This window comes from Leopardus geoffroyi, chromosome X (assembly GCF_018350155.1).
Source record: "Leopardus geoffroyi isolate Oge1 chromosome X, O.geoffroyi_Oge1_pat1.0, whole genome shotgun sequence".
Lineage (NCBI taxonomy): Eukaryota > Metazoa > Chordata > Mammalia > Carnivora > Felidae > Leopardus > Leopardus geoffroyi.
This window is the reverse complement of record NC_059343.1, coordinates 115,334,577-115,358,797: the sequence shown is the minus strand read 5'-3', so window position 1 is coordinate 115,358,797 and position 24,221 is coordinate 115,334,577. Positions and strand designations below refer to the sequence as shown.

General features: G+C 49.2%; 1 protein-coding gene across 5 annotated transcripts in view; it reads left to right on the top strand.

Moving 5' to 3' along the window:
- FGF13 (fibroblast growth factor 13) overlaps nt 1-24,221 on the top strand; it is a 469,640-nt gene that overhangs the window by 9,123 nt on the left and 436,296 nt on the right. Inside the window, exons 1-2 of one of the 5 annotated variants that reach the window (XM_045471973.1) lie at nt 12,362-12,540; nt 13,678-13,897. In XM_045471973.1, the coding sequence (XP_045327929.1) occupies nt 13,849-13,897 (49 nt within the window). In that variant the 5' untranslated portion in view covers nt 12,362-12,540; nt 13,678-13,848. Of the gene's footprint in view, nt 1-12,361; nt 12,541-12,874; nt 12,994-13,677; nt 13,898-24,221 lie in introns of those variants that run through there. The other 4 variants (XM_045471979.1, XM_045471977.1, XM_045471972.1 and 1 more) reach the window with 4 other exon arrangements.

Genomic DNA, 24,221 nt, shown 5'->3' with positions numbered 1-24,221 from the left:
AACCCTTCCAAAGAATAGAATACTCCCAAACTCATTTTTTAAAACAATTTTTATTTTTTTAACGTTATTTATTTTTGAGACAGAGAGAGACAGAGCATGAATGGGGGAGGGTCAGAGAGAGAGGGAGACACAGAATCCGAAACAAGCTCCAGGTTCTGAGCGGTCAGCACAGATCCCGATGCGGGGCTCGAACTCACGGACCGCGAGATCATGACCTGAGCCGAAGTCGGACGCTTAACCGACTGAGCCACCCAGGCGCCCCCCAAACTCATTTTTTGAAGCCAGCAGTACCCTGATAACAAAGGCAGATAAGGGTAATATGAGAAAAGAAAACTACAGGCCAGTATCCTTGATGAGTATAGATGCAAAATTTCTCAATGAAATACTAGCAAACTGAATTCCACAGGACCTTAAAAAGATCATATATGATAGGATGATCGAGTGGAATTTATCTCTGGGATACAGGTATGGCTCAACACACACAAATCAATTAATAGAATGAGAGACAAAGTCATATGATTATCTCAATAGATGCAGAAAAAGCATTTGACAAAATTCAACATTCTTCCATGGTAAAAAAAAAAAAAAAACACCTCTCAAAGGTTGTGTATAGAAGGAATATATCTCAACATAATAAAGGCCACATATGACAAACCTGCAGGTAACCTCACACTCAAAGGTGAAAGATTGGAAACTTTTCGCTAAGATCAGGAATAGGACAAGTGTGCCCACACCCACTACTTCTCTTTAACTTAGTACTGGCGGTCCTGGCCAGAGCAGTTAAGCAAGAAAAAGTAATAAAGGGCATCCAAACTGAAAAAGAAGGAATATAATTGCCTCTGTTTGCCGATGACATGATCTTCTATTTAGAAAATCCTAACAACTCCACCAAAATCTTTTAGAACCAATAATTTATATCAGTAAATTTTCAGGATACGAAGTCAACATGTAAAAACCACTTGTATTTCTATACACTACACTAACAATGAACTATCTGAAAAAGAAAGAACACATTCTCATTTACAATAACATCCAAAAGAATAAAATACTTAGGAATAAATTTAACCCAGGAAGTCAAAAATCTATACGCTGAAAACTATAAGACATTGATGAAAGAAATTGATAAGCGACACAAATAAATAGAAAGATATCCTACGTTCGTGGGTCAGAGGAGTTAATACTATTAAAATGCACATACTACCCAAAGCCATCTAGCGATTCAGTGCTATCCCTATCAAATAATTCCAATGGCATTTTCCACAGATATGGAAAAGATAATCCTAGCAGCCACAAAAGACCACAAATAGCCAAGAGAAATCTTGAGAAAGAAGAAAGGTGGAGGCCTCACACTTCCTTATTTCAAACCGTATTACAAACCTCTCCTGGTCATAACAGTATGCTGTTGGCATAAAAACAGACACACAGACTAATGGAACAAAACCAAGAGTCCACAAGGTAGGCAAGAGTACTCCGTGGAGAAAGGATAGTCTCTTCAATTAATAGTGTTGGGAAAACTGGATATTCCTATGCAAAAATGCAGTTGGACCCCTACCTTACACCATTCACAAGAAATTAACTTGAAATGGATTAAATACTTAATTGTAAGGCCTGAAACTGTAAAACTTCAAAAAGCTCCAAGACCTCGGTCTTGGTAGTGATTGTTTTGGATGTGACACCAAACGCACAGGCAACAAAAGCAACTGTTAACGAGCGGGACCACATTAAGCTAAAAACTTGTGCACGGTGAAAGAAACAATCAACAAATGAAAAGGCAACCTACAGAATGGGAGAAACTCTTTCCAGACTATAGTTCCGATAAGGGGTTAATACCTACCATGTATAAAAAAAATTCATACAGCCCAGTAGCAAAAAAAGAAAAAAAATCCACTTAAAAAATGGGTAAAGGACCCGAATGGGCATTTTTTGAAAGAAGACATACAAATGTGGCCAAGAGGTGTGTGAAAATATGCCCCACATCACTAATAATCATGGAAACACAAGTCAAGACCACAATGAAATACCACCTCACATCTGTTAGAGAGGCTGGTATCAGAAGGACAAGAGGTAACAAATGCTGGTGAGGACGTGGAGAAAAGGGAACTTTGGTGCACTGCTGGTGGGAATGTACATTGGTCCAGGCACTATGGAAAACAGTATGGAAATTCCTCAAAAAATTAACGATAGAAGTACCGTATGCTCCAGCAATCCCGCTTCTGGGTATATACCTGAAGGAGATTAAATCACTTTCCTGAAGTGGTACCTGCATTTCCATGTTCATTGGAGCATTATTCACAACGGGCAAGACATAGAAACAACCTAGGTGTCTACTGATGAATGAACGGAAAAAGAAGATATGGCGTATAGATCTCTCTACATGGATACATACAAACGATGGTATATTATTGGGCCATAAAAAGAAGGAAGTCCTGCCTTTTGTGATAACAGGGATGGGTGTTGATGGCCTTATACTAAATGAAGTAGGTCAGACGCAGAAAGACAAATACTTAGATGTTGGTCAAATAGTACTTTAGGTTGTAAGGTGAGTATGTTCCAGGGATCTAGTGTATAGTAAGATGACTATGGTTAACAATACTGTTTTATATATTTTAAAATTGCAATGAGAGTGGATCCTTATTGTTCTCATTATAACGACAACAACAAAAAGGTAATTATGTGAGGTGAAGGATAGGTTAACTAACCTTAGTTTGGTAAACATTTCATAATATGTGTGTTTCAAATCATCTCATTGTACACCTTAAACGTACACAATGTTACATGCCAATTATATCCCAGTAAAGCTGGGGGAAAAAAAAGAATGAAGGGGCTTTTCTTCTTTTTTTATGGCCTGGAATAGTTTAAATGATCTTGAAATTGCTTGTTTTAAAGATAAGTTGAATTCAAACAGATGAACCACTTTGTTACGATGACTTCTCGCGGTAGATGTTTATTCACTTTTTCCGTCTCTTTTGTGATCATTGGCCTATTCAGCACTTCCTGTTGGGTTAATTTGGTTCCCAAAACAACTTCCTTTTCCTCTAGGTTTTCACATTTGCTGAGGTAGAGTTGAATGTGGTCATTTTCTAATTATGTAACCATTTTATGTATACTTTTCCATTTCCGGTCTTGTCCATATTTATTCTTTCTTTTTCTTTTATCAGACTTGGAAGAGGGTTACCTTTCTTATTGGTCATCCCAGTGAACAAGTTCTGATTATTTCATTAATTCCACCTTTTCTGTTGTTAAAGGCCTCTTCCTGGTTCTTTTCAGTTCACTTTGTACTTCATTCGTAAAGATCCAAAGATGAGTACTATGTTCCTTTAATTTTTCGTCTTTGTTCTTTAATACTGAAGACATTTAAGAATGTAATTTTTTTTCTGCCTGAGTATAGCATTCACTGTGCTGGGTAGGTTTTGGGTTAAAATATTCTTTTTAATTGCTTTCTAGATAGTTTGCAATTTCCCTTTGGTCCAGTGGTGCTCCAGGAGTATATTCCTTAACTTCCAAATGGTGACTTTTTTTTTGCATGAAAAAATTACTCAAATTTTATATTTATATAATTGTATATAATTTTTATTATAGTTACTTATTATACTCTTTATTTATGTATGTATTCAAATTCATTATATCTTCTACTCAGAAAAGCTCTTTTTTATTATCTCTTAAAAAAAAAGTACTGCCTTTCCTCTGTCTCTTCCCTCTTCTCCTTCTAGAAGACTTCTTCAGGATCTCTGCATCTCTTAGGTTTTCCTTCATGACTTCCCTCCTGTGGCAGTTTTGGCTTTGTGCTCTGTGATTCTTCTCCTTTCTCTTCCAGGTTGCTCTTTGGGGCTTCAGCAGCGATCATCCTCTTCTATTCATCTACTGAGCTATTTGGGGAATCACATTGTGTGGTTCCAGGAAGTCTAGTTTTAGGCTGCACTTGAATCTCTGTACATGTTCCTGTATTGTTATTCTTGCTGTTGAAGTTGTCATTTGTGTCTCCTCCTCACAGTCTCTTACTTTAGGCACATGTTGCTTAGTCAACCATTTCCTGGGTGCTGGTTGGTTGCTGGACCCACAGAGATGGTTGTAAAGAATTTTGTCATCAGCCCATATGGGCCAGCTGATGCTGGGAGGGATCTCCCAGAGCTTTTCAGGTGCTAGTCGGCTCTCAAGTGGTAGGGAGCCACCTTCTTCCCAGGCCTCTTCACATGGTCCCTCTCTACACCGACCTGGTCTGTTGCTTTAGTTTATTTTTCCTTCACTCCTCCGAGGCCTAGGAGACCAGAAACACAGGTCTGATATTGTTTTCCCAATCTCCAGGTGTCCTTGTGCGGAGCCTCTCTGGCACCAGATCCAGGCTTTGCCCAGCACTCAAGGAAGAAAGCCTGACAACATTTCTTTGTGCGAGATTCCCACAATGTCTAGGTTTTCACATCCTGTTCTTCTCCAGAGGCCTCAATAGCCATGTGGCTGAGGAGAAACAGGCAGCTTAGAGCTGGTAATGGGAACTAACCCGTGCTTGGGTCACCATCTCTCCAGAACATGCTGTGGTTTCTTTAAAACAAAGAAAAACAGATGGGGCACCTGGGTGGCTCAGTCAGTCGAGTGTCTGACTCTTGATTTCAGCTCGGGTCATGACCTCAGTTTGTGAGTTCGAACCCCACATCGGGCTTGTGCCGACAGTACGGAGCCTGCTTAGGATTCTCCTTCTCTCCCCTCTCTCTGTCTTTCCCCGACTCATTCTGTCTGTCTGTCTGTCTGTCTCTCTCTCTCTCTCTCTCTCTCTCACACACACACACACACACACACAAAATAAATAAATAAACTTAAAAATAAAAAAAAGAAAGAAGGCCTTTATATGACTGAACCTTAGTTCTCTCACTTCCCAAGAAATTGCTTTGAAATAACACATGGCCGGTAGCGAGGTTCAGGGTGAACGCTCTATCAGTGTCTGGGTAAAAACAGGGCTGCTAAAATATTGCAATAAGGGGTTAAGTAAATAAACAGATAGATAAATACACACACACACACACACACACACACACACACACACACACACACAGGGGCAGTGGCAGTGGCAGTGGGAAGAGCTAGGAGAGTAAAGTTCCAGAAGGTTCAAGCCAGAGGATCAGACAAATGTCTGTAATAACTTCAAGTGGAGGCACTGGGGGACGTGAGGAAGCCAGAACTCACTGGAATTCTGAGAAGTCACCAGGAAGGTGACCAGGAAGTGAAATCTCACAGAGACAGCTGTAAAGCCATGCTGTCTGACTATCACAGCCTCTTGAAAACAGTGACTTCTTTTTTTTTTAAATGTGTATTTTTTGGGGGGGGGGATGGGCAGAAAGAGGGAGACAGAGAATCTGAAGCAGGATCTGCACTGTCAGCTCAGAGCCCGGCACGGGGCTCGAACTCCTGAACCGTGAGATCAAGACCCGAGCTGAAGTCGGACGCTCAACCACCGGAGCCACCCGGGCGCCCCAAGAACAGCGACTTCTGCTTTGTTCCCACCTTCCCAGTCTCCAGCGAGTTTGTCTCAGCCGCACACGCTAACCCAGAGGCACACAGGGAAGGGGCCTCTGGGACACCTGGCTCCGGCCTCAGTCGGGAGCGGCAGTGGGAGCTGAGCCGAAAACCACCAGTGTAGCCCAGTGCCCCCAGAGGAAGCCCAAAGAATAACAGTGTGGGGTTGTGGCTGTGCCTGGAGACTTCTCTCCCCTTGGCCTCAGTGCCGTAGCTCTCGCGACTGGTATGCTTTGTCACAGCTCTCACAGATGTCCCCTCCGCTAACACCAAAGCTAGAGCGTTACTCACGCACTAGGCACGGAGTCTTCCAGAATCCTGTGGCCCGTGCCAACCAGCGGCAGGACAGGGACCCGAGCCTTCTTGACTTCGTCAGCATCCGGCAGTGCAAGGTGCATAGACTTTTGCACCCGAGAGGCCTGGGTTCAAATCCTGCTAGTGCGAATCACTAGCCGTGGGAACCTGAACAGGTGAATTGCTCTTTCTCGGTTCTTTTCCTTATTTGTAAATGAAGGGTGGCCATATCTGGCTTTGGGGACAGTTGCGGGGATGAAATGACAGTTTATATAAAGTGCCGTCTGTGAATTTCCTCCTGTTTTTGGTCATTCGTCTCGCTGCGACGCCACTGCTTCTGGTGCCTGCCCGCCAAGAAGAGAAATGATGCGGCTCCCTCTTTCTTTCCACAGTGTGCGGGGACCCTCAGAGGGGCTCCTCTTGCTGGCCTGGCAACCGTGGGGCAAATCTCCCATCATGGATCTGAGATACTCTCTCCACAAGCCCACAGGAGAAAATCCCTGTGGGCTGGGTGATGTAAGGAGGAGGGGGGCTCTATGTCACAAAGTGGGGTAAATATGGGGGGAAAGGCATAGGGAACAGTCGTGCTAGACCCTGGCGGTGGGAGAGGGCACGGGAAGTTGTCCTGGCAGGAGTGGGAGACTGAGGAGGGCGGTCCGTCAGAGAAGACACAGTTAGTTGCAGCGTGGCAGGTACAGTCACATGCACCGTCACAGGCACAGTCCCTCCAACCACGTGCCAGGCGCATGTCCATTCTGTGCCGGGTCACGTCACACCAACTGGGTCACAAATCGTTTCCGGGGTGCAAGTGTCTCCTCATTAGAAACTCAGCTTGGCATTTGTTAACCGTCTGCAGGTTGCTCCCCTTTCCCTGAAGTGTTCACAGTTATTTACAGTCCCAGCTGGGGACCAGTGCTCTGCGGGGAGGTAGAAATCCAAGCCCCAAACCCTGGAGCTCCAAAGAAGGCTCCAGGCCACGTCCCAAGAAGATAGGGAAGTGGGAGGCAAAGGATCACTTAAACTGGCAGAGGAAGGGGAAGATGCTCAGAATCTCTCTGGACAAAAAAAGACAGGGTTGGAGGGAAAAAGAGACCAGTCCCAGGCTGCCATCTCTGAAGCAGGTGACGTTTGTGACGGAAAATATTCATTAGGGGTCAGTGGCCGTGCAAGGAAGGCGGGAGGAGGCAGGGTTGGGCAGAGGGTAAAGATGAACCACAAAGCAGGCCCAGCAGAGCTTCGGCGGAGGAACTGGGTGGCACACGTCTGTCCCCGTCGACCACACAGACGGCAGGTGTTGACAGGAGATGAATGAAAGCCCAGTAGGGCCCCGAGATCTCTGCTCTTGCCGTAACGCTTGGCTTTCTCTTTGGGGAAATTTTAGAGGCACTAATTATTCCAGAGCATTTACAAAATATGCAGGGTCCTATGGTGGAAAGATGGGGGCTTTGGAAGCGGAAGGTGCTCCTTGCGTCTCAATCCTGCGTGTCCCTTTTCCCTGCAACCTTCACCTCTCTGAGCCGGTGTCCTCACCTGGAAAACGGAGATAGTAACGGTCACTAACTCAGGGTCGCCTTGAGTATAGCGTGGCATCATGGGGATGAACGTTACCACAGAACAAGAAACCCAGTATTTACAACCATGAGGCTATTTGAAAATCTTCTGGAAACTGACGGGACCCGAAGTCTTTGGTGCGTTATTTGCTGGGAGGGATGATGGCTAGGTCTTCCGTTTCTGATGTAGAGATTTCTGATGTAGAGAACATCGAGAGCACCTGCTCCTCCTCACCCGGCAGATTCCGCGTGCTATGGAATGCTAGAGATCCTGGGTGGAAAACCGATGCTGCCCGGTGATGTTCCTTCTTTGGGAGCCAGAGTGAATCCTTGAACAAGCTGTAGCTCATTGTTTCCTCCTTTGCTGGACGGGAAAGTGATAAAACATTTAAAGATGTTCATTCTTTTTTTTTTTTTTAAGTTTATTTACTTTTTTTTTTTGTTTAGTAATCTCTACATCTACCGTGGGGCTCAAACTTGAAACCTTGAGATCAAGAGTCGCGTGTTCTTCTGACTGAGCCAGCTGGGTGTCCCTTAAAGATGTTCATTCTTTTTTTTTTTTTTTTTAATTTTTTTTTCAACGTTTTTATTTATTTTTGGGACAGAGAGAGACAGAGCATGGACGGGGGAGGGGCAGAGAGAGAGGGAGACACAGAATCGGAAACAGGCTCCAGGCTCTGAGCCATCAGCCCAGAGCCTGACGCGGGGCTCGAACTCCCGGACCGCGAGATCGTGACCTGGCTGAAGTCGGACGCTTAACCGACTGCGCCACCCAGGCGCCCCTAAAGATGTTCATTCTTGAGTGGCATCCCAATATTGCGTCATAACGGTCCAAATGTTCGATTTCAAGAGAGGCAGAAAACCACATTTATGTAGATTGGAAAGGTCTTAGTATTAAGCTGTTTTGGGATAAATCATTGACCTCCCTCTGTCTTATAACTTTTACCCACTCTAAAAACCCATTCTAGTCTGTAAGAAAACCAAGGAACGGAGACAAGTTGGTCCCAAAATGGTTCTAGGATTTGCATTTCAGTGATCTATTTCTGTATGTAACGATTCACCCCAAAGCTGAGTGGCTTAAAACAACCATTTTGCACGTAAATCTGTGGGTCGGGAATTTGGACAGGGTGGGGCAAGATGGCTCTTCCCTCCATGAAGTCTAGGGCCTCGTGGCTCAGAAGGCTGGAAGCTGGCTGGACTGGCTTCACGGGGGCCATATGTCTGGAGTTCTGTTCTCGCCATCGGCCGGGTTCCTCAGGTCCCGTGACGTCTCCATACCACCCCCTTGGGCTTCCTCACATCAGAGGTCTCGGGGTATCTGCCTTCTTATGGTGCCTGGCTTCCCCCAGGGAAAAAGGAGAACGTGCCAGATCTTTGGCAGGCGAGGCCTTGAACTGGCACAGCATCACTTCGGCCACATTCTATGGGTAAAAACAAGTCACGAGGCCAGCCTGGATTCAAGGGGACTTCACCTCTAGAGGGTGGAGTGGCATAGGCCTATGGGATCAGGAGAAATTGTTGCTCGCTGTCAAAAACATCCATTTAATTTTGCTCAGAACTTTACGGGCTAGGAATTTGAGAAGGGCTCCACTGAAGAGTTCTCCGCCGAGGGGGTCTCTCACCAGGGTGCAATCAGAGGTCGGCTGGGGCTGCAGTCACGTGGTGGTTTGGGCTGGATACCCAGGGTGGTTCTCTTGCTTGGCTGGTGATCAACGCTGGCTGTCAGCTAGCAGGGTCAACCGGTGAGCCCAGAGTAGGCAGATTTCATGCACGGTGGCTGGCTGGCTTTCCGCAGAACAGACGTCCCAAGAGGGCCCGGCAGAAACTGCATGGCCTTTGGTAATGTAGCCTAAGAGTAAGCACATCACGTCTGCCATACTCTATATAGATTGAAGCAGTTACAAGCCTACCCAGGATCCAGGGGAGAGGTCATAGCGTCCAGTGACCATGTTTTAAAACTGCCACAGTGACCATCTTTGGAGATTCTTACCGAAGTCTTTCATCACAGAAATTCGAAACAAGATTCCGATTGGAAGCAATCTTTTTTTTTTTAAGTTTGTTTGTTTGTTTGTTTGTTTGTTTTGAGTGAGAGAGAGAGCATAGGAGGGGCAGAGGGAGAGGAAGAGAGAGAATCCCAAGCAGGCTCCACCCTTTCAGTGCGGAGCCCGATGCTGGGCTTGAAATCACCAACTGTGAGATCATGACCTGAGCCAACATCAAGAGTCTGATGCCCAACTGACTGAGCCACCCAGGCGCCCCCCCCACCCCGATCAAAAGCAATCTTGAATGGTGATATAGATGAACACTGTAGGGTTTGAATCAGAAATGATATGCCTTTCAGAGCTCTAGTGAGCAAACCTGGAATCCAGAGGCTGGTGTCTTGAGGCATTTGGGGACTGGCACGAACCAGACACCAGAACGATGATAGGGCCAAAAGAATGAGACTCCCAGGACCTTTTCCACCTCCCTTCCAAAGACTCAAGCCTCTGCCCCTTACTCTGGAAAACACCCAGCCCTCTATAGAGGTGTAGCCGCGCGGCATTTTGCTTTAGCGTATTGCTTTCATTCCAGGCCCAAGTTACTCAACTACACCAGATAACCCCCGTGCGCCATATTTTATCAGATCTGTGGAGCTCTCTCTCATAGGATGGGCGGAAACAAGACGGACAGGACCACGTGACCATAGTGACAAGGCAGTGAGAAGGGATCAGGTCCTGCCAATTGCTAGGCTGAGAAGTGAAGGTACTTCTACCGTGGCGGGAAGGGGCAGAAGGATCTGGGTGGGGAAGAGAAAGTGTTAGCGACTAAGCCAGGGATTTGTTGAGATGCGTCAAGACCACTCCATGTGGTTGTGGGGAACAGACGACACCCTAAACACCCTCACACAGATGGCAGATTGTCTTCCAGCTGACCAGCCCAGGTTACCAAGCAGCTTGGGGGCTGGCACTGGAGCGTGCCTTTCTGAGCCAATACCCACAACATTCTGTTAATATGAAACATCTCACAGGACTTTGAAAAGGGGAAAGCCCCCATGGCTTCTGCAAAAGAGGCTGGCTGTGACCTCCCTAGTAGGGTCTTTAGCTTTGTTTAGATGAGATTGCTTATCCTGGCACTTCGTAATCCTTGCTCTCTGGCATGAATGCATGCACTTACAATGTCCCTGATTTGCCCCCATATGGGCACACGTCACTATATGGTTTTTGCATGAGGTGTCTGTTTTCTTTATCTTCTGATTATTTCTTTTGCAGGGTGGTTTATGGTGAAGAGACACTTTATTTTACCCGTTTGCGTCCGTGGGTAGACAGATTCCACCAACACTCTGAAACAGACATCTCTTCAACTCATCCGAGTCATATTAACTAACCTAGGTTTACTTATATGTTAACTCTTCGTGTCCTTCGAGGAACAGGGTGATATATCTGACTTTCAGGAACGTTACCTTTGCTGGAGGTGCCATTGGTGGATAGGGTTTGGAGGGGAAAGGGGAGGCCTTATCTGTGCAAAGACCTTTCCTGGAAATGTTAATATTGCAGGAAAGCTGAGATGCTTGGGATGGACATAAGTATCATGCTTAATATCTCCTAAGACAGAGACTGACCTTTTTCCCCAAAGAAGGCCTTGTTGCTTCCTGGGGATATGTGGACAAAGAAAATGTTATGTGTACACAATAGGGGTGTGTGTGTGGGTGTGTGTGTGTGTGGGTGCGCGCAGATGCCAGTGCTGAGTTAAGAGAGTTTGAAAAGACTCGTCGTGTTTCCTATCTTGGCTCTTTGGTTTTGTTTTGTATTTTTTTTTTTTTTTTTTGTCCAGACTTCATCACTTACCAGCTGTGTGACCTCCAGGCAAGTTTACTTAACCTGTCTGAGCCTCAGTGTTCTCATTTGTAAAATGGAAATAACAGTACCAACACTTCCTAGGGCTGTTGTGAAGACGAAGATAATGATGTAAAGCTTTTAGCGTGCGGCTTGGCCGCAAGATAGGCACTAAATCCATGGTAACGGACAGTTGGGTGTCCACGGTCTAAGGACTCTACCCGCATCCCCTGGACCTTTCCTCTGAACTCCCCCAAGTCTCCGCCCCCTTTGATTTCCGGTCATTTGAAGAGAAATTCCTCCTTTCCCCAAGTACTGGTATTAATTAATGGTCCAACCTTGGGGTGGATAATCACATTGTGTCATCAGCCTCCAGATTATTAGATATAATTTACAGGAAAAACAGACCTGGAGTTCCTCCCAGCCCCAGGACTGAGGGCTGCAAATTGAGTTTCCAAGGTTGTCGACCTTTAGACCCAGGCTGGCTTGGGCCGCAGCCCACTCTCTTGGTCTTGAAAGCCACAGCAGGCTCTTGTAATTGAGTTACCGCTTGGGATTCAGTGGGACTAATCCATCTATATAATTTCTCTGTCTGGTTTAATGCCATTAACGAAACCGAATTAAGGATCGGGTGGAGTTGGGTGGGACCAGGGGAAACGGATTCTCTGCGTGGGAGTCGCTGCCGAGTCTCCTCCGCCAGGCTGGAGCCTCTGGTCTGATTAATGGACGGCTCTGAGGACCGGGTCGTGTTAGCTGGGCCACCCACCCCAGCCCCCGAACCTCAGGGTATCCGCGCGCCTGGACAGGGGCCATGAGTGGGGGAGGGGGCGGAAAGGGTTTCCCAGCTCGCCCTAGGGCTCCTTCCAGACTCCGCCGTCTCTCCATCCCTTTCCTTGGGTCTTTCTCCCACCCCAATCGCCTCCTCTGGTGCAATTTCCGGGCAGTTTCCCCTTCTAGTTCAAATCTTCGGGGACCTTCCCCGCGTTTTGTCACCGGCGTGCCCCAGGCGACGTGCCACCCCACTCCTCCCTCTCCAGCACTCGCTCCCAGTTGCCACCTCACTCCGTTTGGTTGGGGCTGGCTCTCCTGGATGGTGGGCACTCTTTTGCGCCCAGTTTGCCAACCAGAGCGCTCAGCCCTAGGAGGAGGGGCCTGCGTGTGGGGGTGGAGGTGGGGGTGGGAGGTGGCAGCCGCCGCGGTCAGTTTCACTCTCTGCCCCAGTGACACCCAGATCCCAGCGCGCCCTTCTCCCAGCCGGGGAGAGCCCGGCTGCCTCAACTTGGGCGGCCGGCCGGAGGCGAGGAGTCGCCGACTTCCCTCCCGGACTGAGATTCCACCGCTCGGTGCGGGCACTTGCCGACAGCCGGAGTCCCCAAAGTGTAGGTGGCGACTAGCGCGGGCCCGGGGAGCAGAGGGGCTAACCGGGGCGGCGGGTGGGGCGGGGGGCGCCGGGCTTCGATGTCCGCGGCCCCGGAGCGCGAGCCCGCTCCGGCGGCGCCCGCAGGCCCTGCCCGCCCGGGGCGGGGGGCCCGGGGACGCCCGGCCGCCACGCTCGCCCGCTCTCCGCCGGGCTCGCCGGGGTTTTGCCAACCGGCGGCTGACGTCGGCGCGCCCCTGCCGAGCTCTCCTTTTACTACAGCCGGCAGGCGGCTCCGTGCGGGCCCCGCCCTCGCCGGCCCCCGCCCCCCCGCGTGCCCACACCTTGCCGTTTATATAGAAGGAGCCGCGGGCTGAATTCGCGGCTCTCTGGGACCGGAGAGTTCTGGGGAAGGAGAGCGCGAGCGAGGGAGCGGGCGAGCTCCGAGGGGGTGTGGGTGGAAGGGAAAGAGCAGGTAAGGGCCATCGGTTCCCGCTCCTCCGCCCGCGAGCCGCTCGGGTCCCCCCTGGGGGCAAAAGAATAGCAACCTGCAGACGGACGGAACAGAAAGAAAGGGGCGACCCTCCCCTCTCGGTTCCCCGCGGGCGACGAGCTGCGCGGCTCTGCGGTGTAACAGGCTCACACGTTGCTCATCACATGTTCAAACATTTCCCTTTCGGGGAGCCTCGTTATTTTTAAGTGAATATTTTCGTCTTTGTTTTGATTGTTTTCAGCCTTCCTCGGGTCTTTATTTTGATGGAGTTGGCGGCCCGCAGCGGATCGGGAGGTGGGGGGGAGGGGGCGGGGGAGAGCAGCCCGCCGGCGCGCGGGCAGCCCACCCGGGCGATTCCCCGCGCGGCCCGCGCCGGCCCGGCGAGCGGCCCGCGCGGAGCCCGGGGAGGCCGGCGGCGGAGCCGGGAGTCCCGGCCGCACCTCCCGGCGGCCCCGGGGGTTGCGAGCGCGGCCATGGGCGGGCGCGGCGGGCGCGGCGGGCGCGGGGCGCGGAGGGAGCGCCGCGCCGCTTTGTCTCTTCACTTCTGGAGCCAGGCGAGCGGCTCCTCCCGCGGCCGGCCGATCGGGCTCGCGGCGGCGGCGGCGGCGGCGGCGACGACGGCGGCTCCTCCTTCACCCCTCTCCTTTCCTCCCCACTCTCTCGTAGGCAGCGGCGGCGGCGGCGGCGGCAGCAGTGGGGGAAAAGCGGATCCCGCCCCGAGCCACACCGAGGGGAGGCTGCGGTCGCGACTTGCCGCCCTAAGCACTCTCCGAAGTCCGGCCCGCTCGGCGAGGACTTCCGTCTCCTGGGCGACCCTTGTCAAGCAAGCTGGGATCTATGAGTGGAAAGGTGACCAAGCCCAAAGAGGAGAAAGATGCTTCTAAGGGTAAGCCAGCCCGCCCGCCCGCTCGCTCCGCCGGCTTCCCTTCCCTTGGTTTCCCTCGCCCCTTCGCGTGCGCGCCGCCCTTCGGCGGCTCGCTGCCTCCCTGCCTCCGTGCCGGAGCCTAAGCTGCCCGTGACCTCTGCGACCCCGGGCGAGAAAGGGGGGCCGGGCCGCCGGGGGAGGGGGGCTGGGGTCGCACCACTTTCCCTCCTTCCTCGTGGAATTGTCGCCCCGCGAGTGCCTCCAGCCTCTTCCACTCCCCCTCTGGACGCACCGTGGTGGCGCTGCGGGCGGCCAGAGCTGCTGCAGCCCGGAGCGCCGGGAACAGCGCTGCCTGCTGCCGGCCGGCCGCCTATCCGTGCGAGTGCCTGTGTGTGCGTGTGCGCGAGTGTGCATTATGTGTGCTGCGCGGGTGCAACATGGTGACATACTCAGGAATCTGCCCCACTCTCACAGACCCAAGCTCCAATCCACCTCCAACCCCCTCTCCCCGCCCCCAATGCAAACAAAGAGCCTGGCCGAGACGCGAGACCCCTCCCCCCACGCTCCTTTCCCCCTCACACCCCCTACTCCCCAAGTCTCTACCCCCTCCCCAGAAGGCGGGAGCTTGCAACCTTCGACACGCCGCGTGCAAAAGTGAGCAATCCGGGTGCCCCGGCGCCGCCCGCGCTGCGCCTCGGCAGCGCAGCCTCGCCAAGCCCCGGGAGAACAAAGGCTGTTGTCCCCTCGCCACTAGTGCCCAGCGGGAGCGGGCCTCCGCGGGAGGGGAGAGTCCCCTCCCTCCGCTGTCTGGGGTTCAGCCACCTGGCCCGGGGCTCCCGGCCGCCGGTCCCCCGGAGTGTGCGTCTTGGCCTGGGGCCTCCCACCGGCGGGTTGGGAAGGCGCAGCAGAGAAGGGCTCACACTGGGGAGAACTCAGAAGGAAGGGGGGGGGTGGTCTCCCCCGCCCGCCCCGACCCCCGCCAGCGTTAGCTGTTGCCTTGCTAAGGACCCGGCTTAGCTCAGGGACGTAAACTGGAGGTAGCATCCTTGGAGACCCGCGTGCAGGGAGAGGCGCAGAGAGGGGTGTGGTAAGAGCAGTTGGGAAAAGGCAGGTGCCTTGGACTCAAGTGTCCGGAATGGCTATAGAGGAGACACTGGAGCGGGTCGGACCGGCTCTGAGGGCCCCAGGCACGCTGAACCGCAGCGACCCACACCGAGTCCAGAGTCCACGCTGCGGAAGTGGGGCTGCAGCCAGGGAGCCCCACCTTTCGTTCACGGGGCCCTAATTCCTCCCTGCACCCTGGGGCCCCCTTCCCTCCCACTCCTGTCCCTATTCCTTTTTCTCATCTCCTCCTTCTCGCCTCTCCCCATCTCAGAGCTTGCTTTCCCGGGAGATTCTAGGGCAGCACCAGCCCTCCCCCGCTGAAAGTTGTCAAAGTCTTCAGCTCAGGGCCTTTATCCTTGTTTCTAAATGGAGTCGATCTCTTCCCACTAGGCGAAGCGTTGAAGAAAGGCCCGGAAGTTTGTAGGGAGTATAGATCCGTTGTCCTAAGGGTCTGTGTTGCCACTGGCCTGGCTCAAGGCTAGAGTTCAGCCCCTTCGGACCCGCTGGCTGTTGGAGGTGCGCAGATGAATTGAAACAGTCACTTAGAAAGTAGAACTCTTGAGTGTGCATTTCCAGGGCTTTCCTAATTGTGGTTTGTCTTAAACAGGCATTTGTACCTTTAAGAGAAAATGACTTCAGAGTTGTTAAAAGGTTTTGTTTTGCGATGAGGACCCAGAGAGGTAACCAGAACCCAGAGAGGTAACCATAATGGAAGAAGATTGTAGCACCACATTGATCTAGGGAAGTGATTTCCTTTCTGAAGCTGGGAGTATTTCAGGTTTGTTTCTGGAACTTTGGTTCCTGATTTCCAGCAGGTGGTTACCTCAGGTTTATTTCAGGTGACCTTTGGGAGGACCCTGAATCCAAATTCACTCGTGGAAAGTGAGTTGGTGGTTTAGGAATGTAATTTCCAATCGTCCAGAATGGAATAACAGGTCTGGAAATGTTAGGACAGGTTTTTGTAACTCCATGGTGAAAATTTTTACTAGGCGTATGTCATAACATTTTCTCATGTTGACTCACCACATTTGAAACTGAATACCTCTCTGCAGGAATTATGTAATTAGCATTTGGAATTATGGTTGTAATTAGAAGAAATTAAAGTAATTTGATAAGGCAACTTTTAAGAAGGGAGTTACCTTTCCCTAGGAGATGGGAATCTTATGGCTGCTGAGAGCAGAAGTCCCATTTTTGCCTCCGTTGGTTGTTGAATTTAGAGCATTTTGAAAATAGCCAGTGCGTAATACTCGTTAGTATTTTCTCCTTTCAAGTATGTTAAAAGCCTTACCCTACCAGATTTTAAAGACTACTTTTTCTGTTAGAGACGAAAGATACCAGCTCTATTTCTATTTTTAACCGAGAAAGTTTTCTGACCATATTCATAAAGAGGTTTGGTTATTTACAAATTTCCTACGTATGGGCCATTTTTGAATTTTTTTAAGTTTAGGAAACTCACGTGCACACCCTTTGCAACATGGTGAGATGTAGGATTGAACATTTAACAGATACTTTGAATATATACACATTTGATTTCGAACAACAGTGTGACAGATGATGGAATCAAGTCAGTCATTTGAATGAATTTCATAATCTGTTTTCAGAGCCTACTGTTCATTTAAATTCAGCCTCCCACCCCATCATTTGGGGTTCATGCCCACAGCCTATCGTAACTACATAGAAGATTATAGTAGATTATAGTGTTTCCAGAGTTTTGAAAGCACAGATAGTAGGTAATCAGTAAGTTATTTTGTGCTGCTGAATGAAATAGGGCTTTCAGAGCACATAAATTGCCAATTGTCTTTAAATGATGTTTTTTTCAACTCGTTGAGGTTAAGACCAGTCTCAGTGATGGGCCATGATCTTTTCCATAATCTTTTCCCTAACGTAGCCAGACAAGATAGTCTGTCCTCTTTTGTGGGTGGTGGGGAGGGGGGGTGGAAATCTCGATTCTGTTTGAAACTTTAAAATGGCCTCTTGTGTAGCATATCACCTTTCCCGCATTTATTTCGGCTTTGCATGAAGTTTTACGTTGGCAGATGTGTATATAGCTAGTAGCACTCAGCTTCTGAACAGGAGGACCTGTTTCCATTTCAGGGAAGAAGAAAGCATAACATTTGTTTGTGGAAGTGGATATTCACTTAGCTTTGACTCACCCTTCTCTACCCTGTCACATAAAATCTTTTCGGCAGTTCTCTGTTGGAAAAGCACTCGGTTGAGGCTGTGTCTGGTTTATTGCAACTGTGTTCTGTGGCATTCAGAAAACATGTAGCCTCCTGCTACAGATAACACCAAATCATCCCTGGACTGAGTAAAAGTGCTAGCCAACTCTTGATTTCCAAAGTGCCATTTGGCTTGCAATTACCTGCCGGGAGTTGGGTGTGTTTTTTGAACCACCTTTCCCCCCCTTGTGCTTATGGAGAGCCATCTCAGCCAGGCAAGTTTCAAGGCCACGGGACGTGGGCTGTGGATTCTCTTGGTGAGATGGTCTGGCGTCAGGCTGGTGATGGAGGACAATTCCACACATAGTCCAAGAAGCCACTTGCACAGCTGTTGCTATAATGGATTGTGGTGCCAGCGTGCATTTACGGGCACGGCTTATTTTCTCCTCCCTTCCTGGCCCTTTCCAATAGCGTCTCTAGCCATTCCTAAGGACAGGGCATTGTGGTCAGGCAGCCAGCATGTCAAGTATTGAACCCCGAATGCCATTGCAAAAGATCATCTTGGTCTTGGTGGATTACTGTAATCACTTCTGTCAAGTGTCTTTCTCAGATGTGGGCCCAGCGAAGCAGGTGTTTAGAGGTATCTTACCCACAAGAAATCATGACGTTGGTGACCTCTTATTGAAAAACGAACAACCATAATCTACCTCTTGCTTGTGTAGGGACCTGTTTTTTTCACCTTGTGAATAAAATCATCACGGACCAGTGGTTTTATGGAGTGTCATAAACGCCATGTTTTCTTCTATGCCGAAAGTGATCACCGCCTCGGTGAGGGTGTGTGGCCAGGGAGATCTCGAATCAGGAATGTTCGTCTCTTCTTGGGGATAGGTGCAGAAGACACATCACGCTCCCCAGTGCTCTTCCTTAGCAGCTTCAAGTTGGGACATGGTCTCTTTGCAGCTGTGCTGCTTCATGTTCAAATTAACTCCTCATTCTGGGAACTACAATCAACACGGAACGACCGAATGTGTTGGAGCTCCTCAAATATATCCAATAAAAAGGCTTTCTAGTGTCTGCTTCGTTATGGCTTATATTTTTGGAGTTGAGAAATTTGAAAGGAATAGAAAATAATTGCCACAATTAAACAATTCAGGGAGAGAAAAAAAAACCCATGAGTTAAAAATACTTCGGGTGGAGGGCATCCCCCACATCTCTTACCTTGCCAAACCTAACACGCTCTTTGAAATGTAAAGATTTGGCAAATACTGTGGTTTTAGTATTTAGTAGAGGAGACAGACGTCTGCATAAATCATTGTCGACAGTCACCAATTTCTGTTTGCCTCTCCAGAAGACACATTAGCCCCAGGATTTCTCAGCACAGGCTGAGGAGTGGATTTCACGTTTGTTGTACTGAGTAACGTGATTCATCTTAGTCCTCGCCAACTTCTCACGTAGCTTATCTGTTTGCGATATACTGGTTCTACAAACGCACTCGAATCGGATTTCTGACATCTTTTTAATGCGGCATTCTTGTCACTTTGGTGAATGCCATATCTTGATGAAACATTCATCAGGGATGTGGATTTCTGGGTAAATGCGTTAATTTCCTGCAGAAGGTGAAATAGTATATAGCAATCATTATGACCGCCTCTCCGGCCTGCGGGTCTAATTTCGCCTTGAGTTGGCAGGTTGTTTATTTTTTCTCTAAAGCAGTGTTTTCCAGGGTATTAACTCTGAACATGGGAGCTTCCTATTAGACAGGAGAGAAGTTCTTGATTCTCGGGGTATGATGGAAATGGGGACTATTCTATTAAGGACCTGGGTTTGTAACAGACATGAAGCCCCAATTACGATGACCGTATGTTGGGATTACTGGAGGTAAAGGCAGTCCCCACGCCCTACTCGTGCCTCTGCCCTTCGAACCTTCGAAATTGCTTTTAGTATTGATTTTCAAATGGAAATGGTATTCGTGCCACTGGCTAATGACCTCCATAGGCAAAGGGCAGAGGGTTTTAGGTGTCCCTGATTCTTTTAAACTCTGGCAGCACCCCCTGCTTCTGTTGGTGGAAGGTTTGGGTTGATATCCTAGGAGGTGCAGTTGGGCTGGAATGAGTCCGGTTGCTTGCCTGGCCCGCCTGCCCTCACCCTTCCGCACAGACCTCAGATTTGGTTTGCACAGTCCCTCTTTGGCCTAAAGGAATTCTCAGCATGTGTGTTCTTTCTGGATCCTGTCAGGAGGGCCGAGGAAGAAAGGAAAAAAAAAAAAAATCTTCCGATGAAAGGCAGGCCTGGTCAGAGGCCAAACTGGAAAAGAGTTAATTAAAAAAAAAAAAAATTATGAACTTAATTTCCTTTTGTGTAATTGAAGATTATACACAGTACCATACACAGATCTTAAGTGTGCGTCTTGATTAACTTTGACAAATGTTTACACCCATGTAATGAGCATCAAAATCAAAATCTAGAAGGTTTTCAGCACCCCGGAGGGTTCTCGCGTGTTCTTTTCTCGTCATTCCCTCTTCAGAGGCAACTTCTCTTTTGATTTCTGTCACCCTGTTTTAGTTTTGCCTGTTATCAAATTTCATATAAATGGAATCAAGCAGTATGCAGTCTTTGTTTCTGCCACCTAGTCACCTCTCCTTTCAGGACCCACTTAACACCCTTTCTCTGGTTTCTTGGGAGTCCCCCCTCCCCCGCCCCCCACCAGGGCACTCAACAGGGTCTTGGACTTGGCAGGCCCATGAGGAGTACTTGTGGAATGATCTTGGCCAGATGAGGATTTCCTTTAAGCAGAGGTAGGTTTGATTCAGCATTTCATAGCAGTGCCAGTACTGATCACAGTTATGATTATAGTAGCTTCTAAATTATCGAGTGCTTATTTAGTAGCCATGTATTATTTTTACGCATGTCCCATTTAATCCTCACAACAGCCAAACAAAGTAGTGATTAGTGTTTGCGGACTCAGAGATGAGAAAGTGAAGCTTACAGATCGAACATAGCGTGACGAGGTCACATAGGTCGTGGGTGGGACCTAACACAGTGATTGGCGTTGTAGTGATTAGTGAATGATGGTGCAATGCAGGTACCAAAACTCTTTGGTACTGTGCTATGTTCATTTCCAGTTTATTGTCAGATGAGAAAGCTGTGTGTTAGAGAAAGGCTCTGTCTCTGTCTCACTGTGGCTTAATCCGATAGATGCCTGGGGATACTTACATCTTCATTAAGGATTGCCAGAGGCAGAGCTTAAGGAATTATCGTCTCTGGTTGACTTTCAGACACCTTGGTTGGTTGGAGACATAATTTTGGTTAGGGTCTTAACAGTTTTTCTAAGCACGAAGGGATTTGACGCGAAATCTCCTGCATTCTTCGTAACAGTCTATCCAGGATAGATATATGCCCTATAATCACTCCCATTTGACAGAAGAGAAAACTGAGCCTCAGAGACTGAGGCCAGCCTGAGGTCACTTAGCTAGCAAGACGGTAGAGGGTTTGAGCCAGGTCTGACCGACTTCAAATCCACCTCTTAAACCCTGTGTCATAACGCTCCCTAGGCATCACAGGTGATTCTTTTCTAATCACAGGTTTGCACAGAGACAAAATGACTTCCTGTTGGCCAGTGTGGACATGATTAGGAAGAGTGTGCCTATACATGCACGCATGATTGCTCCAGGGCTGTGGTTTTTGTGCAGCTGCATGAATCGCTGAACATCTGCTGAGTGACTTTTCCCTACCAGGCACTGTGCTGGGCCCTGGGTGCACAGAGATGAGAGAAACCCCGCCCTGCCTTGGGGTTGCCCTTCATTCTCTTTGGCCTTGGACATCCTGCCTTTTTACTTTTCATTGTGTGTCTTCCTTCAGTTGGTCCTGACTGGGAGTTTTCAGACTTAAGCAGCCGTCAGTTTGAAAATAAAGGTGCTTTGCTCCAGAGCTGCGTCTGGGAACTTGCTTCACCTATGTTCTAAAGATTACACTTCCTCTGAATTCGCTGCTGGGTAAAACTCGCAGTTGTTTATTTTTTTCCCCCTGTTACATGGCATACGCTTTCAGTCTGTCTCTTGTCAGAATCCTGTCTCAGTTCCTTCTCTTTCTCACCCCTACCCTATTCCCTCTCCCTTCCTCCCTCTCCTCTTTTCTCCCCCCTCCTTTTCTTGTCAACAGATGTCAGTGGTTTCATTAACTGAATGAGGTTCCTTAGGGGATGCTGGGCGCATTGGAGGATTCTCATTTCTGGATTTTCTCCCTTGATAGCTATATTGACTTGAGTGAAGAAATCCACCCCTTAAAAGGGTAGCTCCGTGGAAGAGGCTTTTCACTACTTATTATGTAACTCATTTTAAATGGAAAAAATACCAAAAAAGTGTGAGCTTTACTTTTTATACTATTTATGCTGCCTTCAGTTAGATAATATTTCCAAAAATATATCTCGTTAATGGAGATACACGCCTTGAACGAGCATATTAATTATAGTTCTCAAAGTTCGGAAGCATGTGGTTGCTGTTCTGCGGAACCCGTGTTTAACAGCTGTAATTAACGGCGAGGGGTGTATTGCGTGGTTATAGGTAAGTTGAATAACAAACGTGAAACCCGCTTCTCAAAAATCCCTCCGAATTGTGGAGGTAGCATTTCTACTGCTCTTGAACCAGGGGGGGGGGGGGGGGCGGTGAGTAAACAGATCGAGTTCCTAAAATATTTAGCTTGCTGTTAAAAGTAGAAGTAAACAACCCAAAGCAGGCAGGCTGAGCGCAGTTCTTGAATATGCCTATAGATATTTTCAGAATCTCCTTTCAAGCATGACTTTGAAAGTATTGTGAATTGACCTGCTTATTTTGCCTTTGCCTTTGATTCTCTGTGTGTGTGCCTGCCTGTCCCCGGCGGGGTGGGGGGGGGGTGGGGGGGGGGTTGAACACTTCCAAGAGCTCTTGGATTTGCTCGTGGTTTCCCGAGCGCAGGGAACGATGTGAGAGCCGTTCTGCTGGAAGCAGGGCCGGACGCTCCTCGATGCGGTCGGTCCGGGGAGTATTTGTTTTGCGACTAGCTGGGGGTGGGTGGGGGGGGGAGCCCGGACCGTAGCCCTGACCGTAGCCCTGACCGTTCTGGTTACCCGCGTCCCTCGGTCGCCGCGGACCTGGCCGGCGGCTTTATTACAGACCTCAGTGTGCTCATTAGCCTCGTGATGTGGCGGCTGCCTAAAAAAGAAACACGGAAAAGTTGTGTCACCGAAGGTGAAACTTGGCGAGGCGCTGCTCGGGCGCCGGGCATGACGAAGCTCCTTCCAGGCGGCGGCGGCCGGCCGTGCCCCCCGGCCCGGGTGCCCGCGGCCCGGCCGGCTGGCGTCGGGACGCCGCGGAGCGAGCCGCGGCCGGGGCAGGGCTCCGGCTCCTGGGGCCGCGGCGGCGCGGGCGGCTGCAGGCGGGGGAAGGGCTCCGCCTCGCGTCCCGGCGGCGGCGGCGGCGGCGGGCGCGCTGCAGCCGGTGGGAGGCGGCCTTAAGATGGTGGCGGCCGGGCGGGGCCCGGGGAAGCGGGGCCGCGGGTCCCCCTCCGGCCGTCAGGGCCGCCCTCGCCCTCGCCGCGCCCGACCCACCGGCCGGACGCCCCGCGGGCGGACGCGGAAGGCAGATCCCAATCAAAGCCTTGAAGTCGGGGGCTCGGCCAACGCGATGAGCTTTGCTTTCTCCGGCTGATGGTCAATGCTAATTCGGTTTTAGCTGCTCAGAAACCCAGGATGCGTCTTGAGCAGTACGTTCGTTCCGGGCCCGATTTGAAATCATTTGTGTGCTTTTGCCTTGCTTATGTTTCATCGCACCGATTTTTTTTTCCCTCCGGATTACAAGAGAATGCACGTTTGCGGGGGACAGTTTGGAAAATCTTAGGGGCATAGATCAGAAAATCTCATCCAAGGGTTCCTCCTCCTAGGTTAGGCTTCTGAGATTTTCCTTCCAGTCTTTTTTCTCTGAATTGTAGCATGCATGCATATACGTGGGTAATTCTCCTTAAGTATGTGTGGGATCATGCAGTATATACTATATAACTTGCTCTTTTCTCTCAACGACATAGTAGAATGTTTTTCTGTGTTGTTCAATAATCGTCCACACCGTCTCTTTTAGTGTGTGCACTCTGGGTGTGGACTTGGGGGTGATGAAGGAGAGAAGGTGATTTTGTGCCCTGTGCGAGTGAACAGTCATTCTGCACCACCCAGAGAGCCATCTCCCTGGGCTCCACAAACCTTCCTGGTATTTCATAAATGTGCATATATGAATGTGCATGTGTAAAGATACACATATGCATGCGTACATCTGTAAATATAAAATGCATGTAGACAAACAGGCATATGTCTAAATAAATAGACACGCAGTATACTTAGAATAAATCCTGGAAGGATAGACACCAAAAGGAATCTCTGGGTGGTTGGCTTATAGAATATTTATAGTTTATTTTTATTTGTACTTTGTCTCTACAGTGAACATATGTGATGATACTAATCGTATAATAAAAATAATATAAGCAACTTATTGCTCGTATTCTTGTCTTCAAACTGCCTTTTCTGCCCCAGCTCCTACCGTTGCTTGCTCTAGAATGCTCTACCTATTATTTCTTCGTGTTATGATTCTTCACGTCCAAGCTTACGCCACAGCCTCCAGGAAGCCTCTCTTCCGCCCTCCCCGCAGGAACTGCTCACTCCCTACTCTGGGCTTCTGGCAGTGTTCTGTTCATGGGCTATTTTGGATAAATCTCATGATGAACTTTTCACCTGCTTGTGTTCTAGCTCCCCAACTGGATTGTAACCTCCTCAAGGGCCCTTTTCCCAAAACACTGGCTCAGTAAATGTGTTACTTAACCTCAGTGGTCAGCATAGCTTCCTAGGTTTCTTTAAATGTTCCTTTACTTTGAAACTCCAAACCATACCAAAAGCCCTTAGAATGGCAGCATCACTCCATCTGGATTTAATATTGCTAGTTTAGTTTGGGATATAATTTCTACTTTACAGCAGGCCATCTTCCATGTAAAAGTGGCTACACGGTTAAAAGCGTGGATTTTAGAGATCTGGGTTCCCATGTGAGTTCCTGTACTTATTCACCGTGTGA